The 14,877-nt window shown below is 41.9% G+C and overlaps 1 protein-coding gene across 1 annotated transcript; it reads left to right on the top strand.

Annotated features, from left to right (window-relative positions):
- Positions 1 to 8,020: 8,020 nt before the first annotated feature.
- On the top strand, positions 8,021 to 13,201 carry LOC108156712 (dolichyl-diphosphooligosaccharide--protein glycosyltransferase subunit STT3B). The gene is made up of 5 exons (XM_017288360.2): positions 8,021 to 9,495; positions 10,747 to 10,937; positions 11,816 to 12,286; positions 12,843 to 13,041; positions 13,097 to 13,201. The coding sequence occupies exons 1-5, from the start codon at positions 8,104 to 8,106 to the stop codon at positions 13,166 to 13,168; spliced, it is 2,325 nt and encodes a 774-aa protein (XP_017143849.1). The 5' UTR covers positions 8,021 to 8,103; the 3' UTR covers positions 13,169 to 13,201.
- The last annotated feature ends 1,676 nt before the right edge of the window (positions 13,202 to 14,877 follow it).

Here is a 14,877-nt window from a genome sequence, read left to right as displayed (position 1 = left end):
CAGAGTCTTTTCGGCTACGTATGTATATACATACATATGTATGCAACTTCGATTTAACATTTTTTTTTAAATGTTAGTTTTCCTAAAACTACTTTCAGACAATCCAGAGGATGTCTCTCATTATTATACCCGATACTCAAATTGAGTATAGGCGTATATTGGATTTGTGGTGAAAATGGATGTGTGTAACGTCCAGAAGGAATCGTTTCCGACCCCATAAAGTATATATATTCTTGATCAGCATCAATAGCAGAGTCGATTGAGCCCTGTCTGTCTGTCTGTCCGTCCCTATCAGCGCCTAGTGCTCAGAGACTATAAGAGCTAGACCAACGAAATTTTATATCCGGACTTCTGTGATATGTCACTGTGTCACCCGCCCACTTCCGCCCCCACAAAAGACGAAAATCTGTGGCATCCACAAGGTTTCATGGTCGGCTTTGCCAATTGCAAAATGTGAGTTCAAGGATCTCAGAGACTATAAGAGCTAGAGCAACCAAATTTGGTATCCACACTCCTGTGATATTGGAACTTGACAAGTTAGTTTCTAAATTTTGCCAAACCCCTTCCGCCCCCACAAAGGACGAAAATCTGGGGCATCCACAAATCTCAGAGACTATTAAGGCTAGACTAACCAAATTTGGTATCCACACTCGTGTTAGATCTCACTATAAAATGTGTATTACAAAATTTCGCCCTACTCCTTTCCGCCCCAACAAAGGACGAAAATCTGTGGCATCCACAATATTGAAGATTTGATAAAACTAAAAACACACAATCATAGAAAATGACCATATCTATCTGACTGCTGAATATGAAGGAGATCGGATCATTTTTATAGCCAAAAGGAAAATCAATTTGCAGTGGCTACGCAGCGTCCGACGACCCGCTCAGACTGGTTTGCTGTCTCTCTCGCACGCACTCTTTGTCGTATCGTTTAATATTAGCGGCGTCTGCCGGTGGATAGCCATACTGACTAAGTATCAGGTATAAATGTTGAGTTGCGGTCTCCGCAGCAGGTCACAACTTTCCCCCTCGTTATTATTTGAAAAGAGGAATAGTACGGTCTCGGAAAAATCAGTACCAAAACTTTGAACTTTTTATCAAGGTGTACCTTCTCATAATGATCAGGGCATGCTACTATCGTAGTCACGTCTGCAACGATTCCCTGTAGTGATGATCAAAGATACAATGTTCTATTCTGATAGAGAACGTGATAGATGATGCTTTATCTAGAGAGAAAGTGATAGATGATGCTTTATACCGAGAGGTCTCAGGCCTGGGTTTTGTTTAATTTAGTTTGATCCTCGAGTTGGACTTGTAGACTTTCGTTTCTAATATATTTTAACCACAGAATCTGAAACATGCGTTCAATACATATGTAACTCTTATCGTGTATTAGATTAATAGAATTACTTTTATTTTACAATCCTGAAAAATTTTAATGAATAATTTATATATGTATATGTATGGGCGTTTCCAAAAAGGCCAAAAATTTAAAAGTCAATCAATACACATTTCCATATACTTTTGTCCAGATATTATTTGCTAAATTAATTGAAACACAATTACTTTAACCACTTGACATATAATTTCGTTAACTTTGATCTGAAAACCTTTTAAAATAAACAAAAGTTAACTTTCTCCTATAAGAAAGGATATTCTTGATATAAGTTGAATGTGAGGTGATTAAGTAAAAAAAAAAAATGGAACAATTTTACGATCGCGACCGGGTCTTTATTAAATTTAAGAACACCAATAAGATTATTGTTTGAGATGCCAAGCTTTTTTGGCACCAATTTGTTTCCAAAATAAAAAAGAGAACTAGGTTAAACTTTATAATATATATATGATTTTGTGGCTGAGCTGAAGCCGATTGCTTGCTAGGGCCAGATAGGTAAGAGGTATGCAACCGATGCGCAGAGGGGTTAGCATGGAACTAAAAGACGAAGGCGGCAGATCATGTGATTGCCGAAGTGGCGGCGGCAGAGAGCTCCTTTAGCGGGAGAGCGCAGCAGCTCTGCAGAACGTCAACGCTTGCAAAACATAGGCGGCTCACTCTGCTCATACAATAACAATGTTTAAATTTACGGTTATTCTTCGGCGGCTGGCCCGAACATACTACCCCCGTTGGGAGCTAGTCTCTCAACAGATTCCTCCTGATGTTTCCTGAGGATGTCTTCAGGTCAGCGATGCGCCACACTCCTTCCTTGCCCATAACGACATCGACCACTATAGCCAGTGGCCAACGCGTTGGAGGAAGATTATCGTCATGTTGAACTATGGAGTTGCATGCCGGAACTTTTTTTAATTCAGAGCACATGTGTCGTAACTCTGACATTCCAGCAGACATTATTAGCATATCTTTCCAATATGGGTCTAAGTCATAGTATACGATCATGGTCCACTCAGAAGTTGCTATTCTTGGTGTTCCAAGCTTCGCATAGAATATTCCAGGATTGTTTGCGTATTGTGTCACATTTATTGACTGTGACAATGTTAATGGAAGCATGAGCAACAGCACTAATAATGTTGATGTTAATATAGGTAACAATATTCTTGTTCGCTGTTTGGGTGGCTAATCATTTTCCGTGTTGTCATTGATCACGTTGTTGGAACGTTTGATTGCCACATCTTCGGGAAATAGCAGCGCTACACGAGTGATCGGGCGCTTGTATACGCCAAATGCTGTCTTAACATCAACTACTCTTACGTTGTTGTCCTGTCCAGGATATGTCTTAATGATGCGACCCGTTGGCCACTTCATTACTGTAAGGTTGTCATCCTTCACCAAAACTAATAATCCTTCAGGTACGTTTGGTGAAGCGGTCTTCCAATTATGCCGAGCTTGCAATTCTTGGAGGTATTCCGTAGACCATTGTTTCCAGAATGAATGCTTTAGGCGCGATTCCGATTCCCAGCGCTTTACCAATGTTTTTCCTTGATGATCAACATTGACGTCAGGTGGCGTTGTCAATGGTTCACCAATCAAGAAGTGTCCTGGGGTGAGTGCTGTTGTATCAGTCGGGTCATTTGACATTGGAGTAATGGGTCGAGAATTGAGAATCGCTTCAATTTCGATTATCACTGTGTATAATTCTTCAAATGTCAAAGAGGCTGAGTTGGTGGTTATTATGAGCAGCTTTTTGCTGATTTTACCGCCGCTTCCCAGAGGCCGCCAAGCGATGGAGCTCTGGGAGGAATGAATTTAAATTCCACTTGTTTTTTGTTGTAATGATTCGTGATCAGAGCACTTGCCCTTGAGCTGAATATAGATTCTTCTAATTCTTTGAGCTGGTTGTTTGCACCCACACAGTCGCAATGAATAGTTTGGCACTTCCCACGTCTGCTTAAGAATCGTCGCAGGGCTGCCAAGAATGCATCTGTGGTCAGGTCGCCTACCAGTTCCAGGTGCACTGCCTTTGTGGAAAAGCAGAAGAACACGTCCAGGGCTCACACACCACATGCCTTCGAGGGTCAACCTCAAGCTTCTACCTTCCGCACCACGCTGTCTTCAAGCCTGAGAGCACTACCACGAAGGTCCGCGTGGTATTTAACGCATCCAGCAATTCGACAAACGGAGTGAGTTTGAATGATCTTCTGCACGCCGGCCTGGTCCTCCAATCTGACTTGACGCTCCAGAACTTAAAGTGGCGTTATATTCGGTACGTGTTCAACGCGGACATCACCAAAATGTATCGCCAGATTTGGGTTGATCCGAAATTCCAGCGACTATTATTTCGAAACAAGGAGGGACTTTGGAGTCAGTTGTGCTCCTTTTCTTGCCATCCGGGTGTTGCAACAGCTAGTAGTCCAGTCCAGATTCCCGAGAGAAAGTTACATTATCCGATCATTCATGTTTGTCGACGATGTCCTAGCTGGAGCTAAGACTCTCGGGATTCGCTGGAAAGCGACTTCAGACGAGTTCTTTTTAGTCCCTCCTGAGCTGGCACCTGATTCGTCTTACACCAAGCGAGCAGTTCTGTCCTAGATCGCAAGGTTGTTCGACCCCGCGGGGTGGTTCGCCACATTCATTGTCCGGTCCAAGATCTTTATGCAAGAAATCCAAGCTGCCAAGCGAGATGTGCCAGCGCTGACAAAGTTTTCAGCGGGGTTACCGTTCTCGACGAAATCCGTATTACCAGATGGATTGGCTCCCAACTAACGGAAAAAGTCGAACATCGTGGGTTCTGCGATGCATCCGAGAAGGCTTACGGTGCCGCGATCTACGTACGCATTGAGGTTGACCATCTGGTTGACGTGCAGCTTCTCACAGCGAAAACGCGAGTCGCACGCGTGAAAACCATGTCGCTCCCCCGTTTAGAGCTTTGCGGTGCAGCGCTTTTGTCCGAAATGGCGGCGGCTATCCTGCCGAATATGGCAACAGCGAGTATGGGCTGCTATTGCTGGACCGATTCCACCATAGTCCTCGCCTGGCTGGCAAAGCCCGCGTGTCACTGGACCACGTTCGTGGCCAACCGAGTGACTAGGATATCACAAGCCACCGATATTGAGAAGTGGTGTCACGTTCCATCCGAACAGAACCCCGCGGACGTAGCCAGCAGAGGCGTGCCGTTACAGGAGTTAGTTGAGAACCAATTCTGGTGGCACGGACCAACTTGGCTGCAGAGGGGCAGAGATCAATGGCCAGTACCCGTTAACAACTCTCCCATTATGACCTCAGAGCAGAGTGCGGTTAAGCTCCATTTCGCACTCAACCCAGCCGAAGACTTCCTCGAACGATTCTCCAGTCTGGAGAGAGCTCTAAGGGTCCGTGCATACATCTTGCGCTTCACGAAGCGCTGCCGGAAATTAGCCACCGCGCAAGGGGGCCATCTTACGAGCGGCGATATTACCGAAGCTGTCTTACCTGCCTAAGTGGTATGCGTCCAACGCCAAGGTCAAGTTCTACCCTAAACATGAACCCTTTCCTAGACCGTCATGGGTTTATCAGAGCATGCGGCCGTGTCGCAGGTTCTGAAATGCTAAAATATGACGAACGACATCTAATTATTCTTCCATATAATTGCCGATTGTCTCGCATTGTCGTGCAATTCACACACCGGATCACTCTTCACGGCGGCAACCAATTGATGGTGCGACTCATTCGATCAAAGTATTGGATTCCAAAGGTGCACAGGCTTATGAAGGGCGTTGCAAACTTCTGCAAGGTCTGCGTTATTCACAAAAAGAGGTTGCAAACCCAAATGATGGGAGATCTTCCAACTGAGCAGTCGTGCTTTTCCAGACCGTTTACGCATACAGGGATTGACTATGCGGGTCCTTTTGAAATACGGAACTATACAGGGAGAGCATGTCTGCTCACGGATTGGTATGTATGCGTATTCGTGTGCTTTTCCACAAAGGCGATCCATTTAGATCCCACGTCCGACCTTACCACCGAAAAATTCCTCCGCGCCGCTTTCGCTTCTTTCGTCGCAAGGCTCGGATTTCCACAGCAAATCCATTCAGATAATGGAAAAACATTCGGTGGTGCACCAACGCTGCTTTCCAGTGACTTCCTTGACCCGCTTATGCGTATCGCCATCAGCGGGAGCTCCACATATGGGATGGGTATGGGGTCTATGTGAAGCCGGAGTAAAGAGTTTAAAAACTTTCTTATACAAGGCCACGTCCACTCGGAGGTATACGTTTGAAGAGCTTTCTACGCTGCTCGCGAAGATTGAAGCAAGCCTCAATTCCAGTCCACTCTCACCGATGTTCGACAATCCGACGGAGCTGCTAGCCCTCACTCCCGGTCACTTCCTTATAGGGGACCCTTAATGAGTACGGCCGAACCCGAAATAAAGGGTAACCTTCACTCGATCATCAATCGTTGGCAGCACTTGAAGGCCCTCAACCAACAGTTCTGTCAAAGGTGGAAGGAGGAATACCTCAAGGAGCTCCACAAGCGGACTAAGTGGCAGACGCCGACCCCAAATCTGCAGGTTGGCGATAAGGTGGTCATCAAAGAGGATAACCTGCCGTCCAACGAATGGCGGCTCGGAAGGATAAAGTCCGTGTATCCCGGTGCCGACGACAGGATCCGTGTGGTTTATATCCTTACTGCCTGCGGTATCCTCAAAAAACCGGTTGCAATGGTCGTTCTCGTTCATCTTGGGAGCGGACGACTACCCGAAGGTGATCCAGCCCGGCTTCCTTGCGCATGAGGATGGCCTGCCGGTGGCCCAGAGCACCGTTTTTAGATGGATCGTGTTGGGGGCGTGCACTCAGCCATAGGCCCCCAACTACTCATTGCAATCCTGCAAGGGTGGAGGATGTTCAGGGCAGCAGCAGATAATTGCTGCGCACTGTACTAAATCCGGTCCCAACTCGCTCTCGCGCGCTCTGAGGGGCGCTCGGAGGATCTACGATCCACAATCCGCGATCCACACGGCGCTCACCGCAGCATCAAGTATAGAGCATAAGGTATAGTGTTAGTTAGTTCCGTTTCCACCCCCGATTCAAAAGGCCGATCTACCGCGCAACCCCCGAACCAAATACAAGCCTACGTACATAAATATACCACAAAACACAACAGCTTTTCGTTTCTGCTGCCAGTGTGATCTGCCAATCTGCTTGCTGCGATCCCCCTCGACAAGACATCGGCTGTGTTGTTGGCCGATGACACATGACGTCATTGTGACTGGTTTGTTAATGCCTGGATTTTGGCTATTCGATTTGCCACAAAGGTATGGTATGTTGATGATTATGCGTTTATCCAGGATAGCACAACGGTGGAATCACTCCAAAAGCATCCTGCAACCGTGTTAACCGTGTTGTTTGGCTGTAGGCGCCACACGCGATTTGGAACAGAGCAGTCTTACTGACACTTGGTTATTGACTGCCATGTTCCACAGAAGAGGAGACAGAACTCCCCCTTGCCGGTTTCCTCTGTTGACATACCTTGACTGGGTGGACGATCCCATCGATGATGTCACCGTCCTGCATATGAGCAATTGATCAATGAGCATCACCAAGTGACGGTCTATCCCCAGGTCAGTCAGGGCTTCTGTAATGGCGCCCGGTACAACGTTGTTAAAGGCTCCCTCGATATCGACAGAAGCTATTAGTGAGTATTCTTTGAGATGCAGAGATTTTTCTACACTTGAGATTACTTCATGAAGTGCCGTTTCGGGGGATTTTTCTTTCCGGTAGGAAGAAGCCATCCAAGAAGTGTCGTCTTTTTTGGTTCGCTTTGGCGGGGGCCCTTGTTGCCAGAAAAGGTGCTGGAGCTACATGATCCGTCCAGATCCAACTCGATAATGTCCGAAAAAACTCATTATTAAAGAATATACATAACATAAAGCATTTAAAGAGCATAGAAATATTTGTTCTATGTTGTCAGTCATCAGCCATTTATTCGCCACACACTTGCAACTTCAGCCTGGCAGACTCGGCCATGCCGCATTCAATCTCATCCACAGCCTTGAATGCTTCGGAGCCATTGGGCATGATTGTTGTTGTTTTTTGTTAATTTAGTCACAATCATTGTTTACGTTTTCGCAGTTCATACCATTTTTTCGTTGTGAATGACAATTATTAAGAGCTGCATTTGAAAACCATCGTCTAACTATCGCGTAGAAACGTGCGGCGTAGGAACATTCAAAATGGATGGAGAACTAAGTGGTAAATTTCCGGAACGGCAAAACCTTACAGATCATCCCCGAAATGGATGGTGGAGTGTTGTCAGTATAAATAGCCTATTAATTCGGATCTAGGGGCCTGGCATATTTGTGCAAAGTTTGAAGTCACTATCGTTAAATTTTAAATATATACAGGTGCATTTTTCCATGTAGATATATCTGTTTTTTCGCTTTGCTTGTTTTCTCAGCACACAAACGCACTGCAAACCACGTAAATGGCTGCGTGTAGACCACTGATTTAAATAAATCTATATTATTCCGTTTCAGGAATTCCACTGAAATAATATTAAATGTTGTATAGAATTATCAAATTAAATGAGTACCATTAATGTCTTTCAATCGAATATAATCTATCGATAATTTTCATATAGACAGTTCTAACCGGTGATTTTTAGACTACGTGTCTAAAAAGAAAATGTGTGGTTGATCGGTTTTAAGTTTTAACTTTTGTCTGGCTTGAATGAACCGAACGCCAAAAATGATAAACAGTAAAGTCGCTGGCTACAGCAGCCTTATTACGTTTTCAATATTATTAATAGCCTGGCTAGCCGGATTTTCTTCACGCCTCTTTGCTGTCATACGATTTGAATCAATTATCCATGAGTTTGATCCCTGGTTTAATTATCGAGCCACGGCTTACATGGTGCAACATGGATGGTACAAGTTTCTTAATTGGTTTGACGAACGAGCTTGGTATCCATTGGGTCGTATCGTTGGTGGAACCGTATATCCAGGATTAATGATAACATCTGGAGGAATTCATTACCTTCTCCACGTACTCAACATTCCCGTCCATATTCGTGACATTTGCGTATTTTTGGCACCTGTTTTTAGTGGCCTAACATCAATTTCCACATATTTATTGACAAAGGAGCTATGGTCGTCTGGAGCTGGATTGTTCGCTGCAAGTTTTATAGCAATTGTGCCCGGATATATTAGCCGCTCAGTGGCTGGATCGTATGACAACGAAGGAATAGCTATATTTGCTCTTCAGTTCACATACTTCCTATGGGTGCGTTCAGTCAAAACAGGATCCGTATTCTGGTCGGCAGGTGCTGCAATTTCGTACTTTTACATGGTTTCTGCATGGGGTGGATATGTATTCATCATCAATCTAATTCCTCTACATGTGTTTGTGCTACTCATAATGGGTAGATACTCGCCCCGACTGTTGACGAGCTATAGCACATTTTACATCCTCGGACTTCTTTTTTCCATGCAAATACCGTTTGTTGGATTCCAGCCAATACGTACAAGCGAACACATGGCAGCACTTGGCGTATTCGTGCTTCTCATGGCTGTGGCTACGTTGCGTCACTTGCAGTCTGTATTATCGCGACACGAATTTAGAAAACTGTTTTTTGTGGGTGCTCTGCTTGTTGGCGTATCGGTATTTGTCGCAGTAGTTCTTCTTACAATGTTTGGCGTTGTTGCACCATGGAGTGGACGATTTTACTCACTTTGGGACACTGGCTATGCAAAGATTCATATTCCAATAATTGCGTCTGTATCGGAACATCAGCCAACCACTTGGTTCTCATTTTTCTTCGATTTGCATATTCTTGTATGCGCTTTTCCGGTTGGTGTCTGGTATTGCATCAAACAAATTAACGATGAGCGAGTTTTTGTGGTGCTTTATGCCATAAGTGCTGTATATTTTGCCGGAGTAATGGTGCGCCTAATGTTGACCCTAACACCTGTGGTATGCATGCTTGCTGGTGTGGCATTCTCCGGATTGTTGGACGTCTTTCTGCAAGAAGATTCTTCAAAACGTATGGGCAGTGCCATGAATGCGGTCACAGAAACCGATGACCAAGAAGACTCTATAGAGAGGAAAACTTTATATGATAAGGTAAATATATTCACATTAAATATAAATATTTTCCTAAATAAAATCACCATGGATTATTAACAGTCGTATCCCTCCATGTACTTCTGCATAAACTCTGATATCTCTTTATCTTCGGTAGAGTACCCATAATTTGAACTCACACCAAATAGTCCTTTATGTTTTTTATTTTATTAGAAATCTGAAAATGTAGCCACAATCACAAGGTACATACCTTGCTATCCCTCAGTTTATAATACTTATAAATATGTACATAAGTATGTATGCTTTGCGCTTATTCATACAAGTTGAATTTTCAAGTCTCAGGGTCTGAAACTGTTCCTTTTGTTATAAAACAAGGTAATATTAAGTTTCAGTCCGACTCGACAACGTTTAGAGGTGACGACTTGAGGTCAAAGTTTAAAAATACGATATTTGGCCAAGATTTGTATGGCAGCAAAACAATATACATTTTTGTTTCCCGGCAAGTCCAATTCCCTTATTCCCACTACAGATAAATACTATTTTAGCTAAAATACCTCTTCGTTGGAAAAATCACAATACAAAAACAAAGTTGACAAAAATATTCCTGACCAATCTTTCACGGTGGCTAGGAACAGAATCGTTTTAGAAGATGAGGGGGTCAGCCTCCTCATTAACCAGTATGAGGTTTACCTCTGAAATTTTTTTGGACGTGACTGCGTTTACATATTTGTTCATCAGTGCCAGATACATAATAATACAATTAAAACAAGGGGGAACGTTGTGAGTTTCTGCGGCGACCTCAACTCTACATTTATACCCAATACTTAGTTAGTATGGCTCTCCTCCGGCAGACGCCGCTGACATTGAACGACACGACAAAGATGGCGTGCGAGAGAGACAGAAATTCAGTTTTAACGTGTCGTCGGGCGCTGCGTAGCCACTGCAAATTGATTTGTTCCTTTTGGCTATAAAAATGATCCGATCTGAGCCATATTCAACAAACTGATAGATATGATTGTGATTTCTCTATGATTGTGCGTTTTTAGTTTTCTCGCATCTTCAATATTCCATTCTTTAAATTCACTTCAAATTTCACTCTGGAACAGTTCGTTATACGGAATTAGTTATTCGTTATAGTAATTGAGAATACAGGTTTAGGGTAGCTTCGTATAGATATCATTTTAATTTGATAATTTTAATTAAATTTGATAAATATTTTGGTTTGAATCTGATTAACTTTAATGATGTGTTAATATAATGTCTTATAATTATTCAAACTACCACTTTCAGGCTGGAAAATTGAAACACCGAACTAAACCTGATTCACCACAAGATAATGGAATAAGCTCAAATTTAAAGAGTATTGTGATTTTGGCGGTTTTAATGCTGTTAATGATGTTTGCTGTGCACTGCACCTGGGTAACTAGCAATGCGTACTCTAGCCCGTCCATAGTGCTTGCTTTTCATAACAGTCAAGATGGGTAAGTAAATTATCTTGTGCCGCTAATCATTATACCTAGTGATCTTAGATACATACATAGATACAGATTATAAAAAAGTGCATATGATGATTAGCCTCTATAGCCAAGGAAATTTGGACATGCTCATCTGTCTGTAAGACTCCTTAATTTCAGTGACTAGGTATAAATGATAAAGCAATACATTTTTAGATACCAATCTAAAATAAAGCTCCGGTTTGTACGATATCTCCTTCCTCTCGCAGACATCCTTCACTCATCGGTACACCTAAGATTACGCAAGGGAGGGTTAGACTACTAACCATATTATAGCATTATTTGTTAAACCTCTCATTATCACTGCATGCTTTTCCCCAAAGGTTTTATTGCTTGTCTCACACTCAGCGTTTGCTAAATTTTTAATATCAGTTGGACAATAAGCATATACAAAAATTATTAATTATTTTGTTCTTCAATTCCTTGCTTTAACAAAAATGTTAGATTACAAATACTCTAATAATACATTTTATTGCTTTTAAATAATTTGTGGCGTTGTAATGGGAATCGAAACTGTTTTTGCAACCTACTTGATATATGTTGCAGTATGTTTTATATTGCAGTAGATATATATACATACATAAGCAATGCGTACTGTACAGCATCATACACCGATGTTACACTAAAGTGAACCAATTATGACGGGTGTCTCCGGTAGGGTGTCAGTTCAACATAGTAAAGTTGTTCTGGCCATTGCAGATGCAAGACTCCATGGCGTTCCCTTGGGCCCGTGCTATCCCTCTTTTAATATTACAGTCGGCTATTGTTTGGTACTATGTATATTTGGTAGTTTGTTATTGAACCTAGTAGTTTTTGATTAAACTTGTACAATTTTTTTTTTTCAGATCTCGCAATATCTTGGATGATTTTCGGGAGGCATATTATTGGCTTTCCCAAAATACGGCTGATGATGCAAGAATAATGTCGTGGTGGGATTATGGGTACCAGATAGCTGGCATGGCAAACAGAACAACTTTAGTGGACAACAATACCTGGAACAACAGTCATATAGCACTAGTCGGAAAGGCTATGTCTTCTACTGAAGAGAAGTCATATGAAATCATGACATCTCTGGATGTTGATTACGTTCTTGTAATATTTGGTGGCGTCATTGGGTACTCTGGTGATGATATAAACAAGTTCCTTTGGATGGTTAGAATTGCCGAGGGAGAGCACCCCAAAGACATTAAAGAAAGCGATTACTTCACTGATAGAGGTGAATTTAGGGTAGATGCCGAAGGCGCTCCAGCCTTACTTAACTGCCTTATGTATAAGCTAAGCTACTACAGATTTGGAGAGCTAAAACTCGACTATAGGTAAGTATCCACACTTCTCGCTGCTGTGAATTAATATTTGACTATTCCCACAATTTTAAAGATAACGAGGGGGAACGTTGTGAGTTGCTGCGGCGACCGCAACTCTACATTTATACCCGATACATAGTCAGTATGGCTACATTGAGCGACAATGTGTGCGTCCGGGAGAGATAGAAAACGTGTCTGAACATGTCGGGCGCTGCGTAGCCACTGCATATTCATTTGTTCCTTTTGTATATAAAAATGATCCGATCTGATCCAGATTCAGCAATCTCATAGATACGGTCATTCTCTATGATTGTGCGTTTTTAGTTTTTTCGTATCTTCAATAGTGTGAGGGGGTGGGGCGAAATTTTGAAATATACGTTTTATAGTGAGATCTAACAGGAGTGTTTGTTTACCAGTCGTTTGCAATATTTCTCTATAAAAAAAAAGTTTTGAGCCGTCGTCGTCGCAAAAACTTATATTTTGGCGGTGGTTGGCGCCCCAGCTATGCGAGTGTGCAGGGGGCTTTCCCTCTAGTAATTTAATATATTTAAATACATTTATTTTACAGAGGACCATCCGGATATGACCGAACTCGTAATGCAGTTATCGGAAATAAAGATTTCGACTTGACTTATCTCGAAGAAGCTTATACTACTGAGCACTGGTTAGTGCGTATATACAGGGTCAAAAAACCATTCGAGTTTAATAGACCTTCTTTAAAAGGCACCGAAAGACTTTTTCCCCCAACTAACTTTATATCCAGAAAGGTATTGTAATCAATTTACACACTTCGCAATGTACTAATGAATATACATTTTTCAGAACTCCAAACGTCGCAAGGGTTACATTCGAAACAGGCCGGTTGTAATTAAAGGAAAAAGAACTTTGAAATAAAATCTAAATATATTTAAATGAATATATCGCCAATCTATGTCTTTTTAATGTTACATATACATACATATATGTATGCTGAATGTGGGTTTTCTTGCTACCCAAAAAAATATGTAAAGCACTCAAATTGTTACTTAAAAAAAATAAATACATGGTAAGGGGGGAGGGGGAGCGAATTTTCGTGTCTGAAATTTTCGTTTCCCTTAAGCTGCGATACAATTTGATACAAAAAACTATACTAGAGCATTATATACTTCTCTATAACTGTGAGCTTTTTTTTTAAGGGTTTAGTACATATTTCTGGTGCCTGTGTGCACTCAGCATGTCGAATCATATGCGGAAAAATTTAAATGATATGATAGCCTTAACACGACCCTAGAACTAATTGAGCAAATAGTCATGTCACATAATGTAAGATTTAGGCATTCTTGCACATTAGTATGTCCTCCGTCATACTGTTTGCGTTGGATACCACACAATTTGAAATCGGCCAAAAAGGGGCTCGGAAGATATAGAATTGAGGAAAACCAGCTTCCAAATACCACATAGCGCCACTCAATACATTTTTAACCACCCGAAAAATCGAATCAAGGGGTTATCTTCCTTGCAGACATTTACTTACATCTGGAATCTTTTTGTGTTCAGCTATCAAAACAAATTCAACTCACAAATTAGTATAAATGAATCGGTAACAACTAAACAGAGTTTGAACGAACAAGGCTGATGAAGTCTTGTTGTAGAGATACTTCCTTCTGAGTGCCAAGAGTGATTAGTACCAAAGTTCGTTTTCTCATAGTTAGGCGACAAACTGAAATAGCAGCCTACTCACCTGGTATTGTACCAGGATCAAGATTTATTTCAAGTAGACCTAATTCGGTAGATTGGTTCCTGAAAAAAAAGTGTAAGAAAAGTCATTGATTGTATGCAAAAATAGGTGATTGGTAAAACCAGTACATAGAGGCGTTATTAGGTTTGTATTAGATCCAAGCTGATACCATTCCATGGATTCATAAATGAGTTTGAAAAGTGGTTGCTTGTCGGCATGAAAATATCCCCGAATACCGTGCATTAATTTAACACCAGAATGTGTCATGCTACAAGTACGATAGTTATATTCACAGGGCATAATGAAAAGTTTTTCAGGATAATAATAAAAAAGTATATTTATAATGTCTTGATCGCCCCATATAATACTCAGCTTGTACTCTTCATGTATTGTAACGAACCTAAAAGGGTTTTTCATTAATAATGATCGTAATTCCTATAATGTAATGACACGGCTGGCTAAGTATGGTTGGCATTGCAGCCTCGGCAGGAAAGGGAATCGGGTTTAGTGCACTATACGGCGCTCTGAGCTCAGCTCGCCGGATGGGGTCGGGGTCTTTCCTATCCCTATACTTCCTTGTGCTCGCCATATTATAAAAATTAAGTGCACTTACACAGACTCTACTTTAATCAAAACAAAAGAAAAAAAACAAATGTAATCAATCCCCGATCGGCATAGAAGGAATCCGGTAGTCCCGTATTTAATTTAGTGATCATAGCTGTAGGAGATCACTAGTTCCTCTATACCCACCCTACCTTCGGCAATGCGTGGAACGATGTTGGCATGGCCGCTAACGTAACTACCGCTTCATTACTACACTCGATGTATCATTGACATTATGTACTTAGACAGAATCGGGGTTATTTATTTAAAGTTTATTTTAATT

Source organism: Drosophila miranda, chromosome 2, assembly GCF_003369915.1.
Source record: "Drosophila miranda strain MSH22 chromosome 2, D.miranda_PacBio2.1, whole genome shotgun sequence".
NCBI classification, from domain to species: domain Eukaryota; kingdom Metazoa; phylum Arthropoda; class Insecta; order Diptera; family Drosophilidae; genus Drosophila; species Drosophila miranda.
Note: the sequence above shows the minus strand (reverse complement) of the source record. Positions and strands in the feature narration are given on the sequence as shown.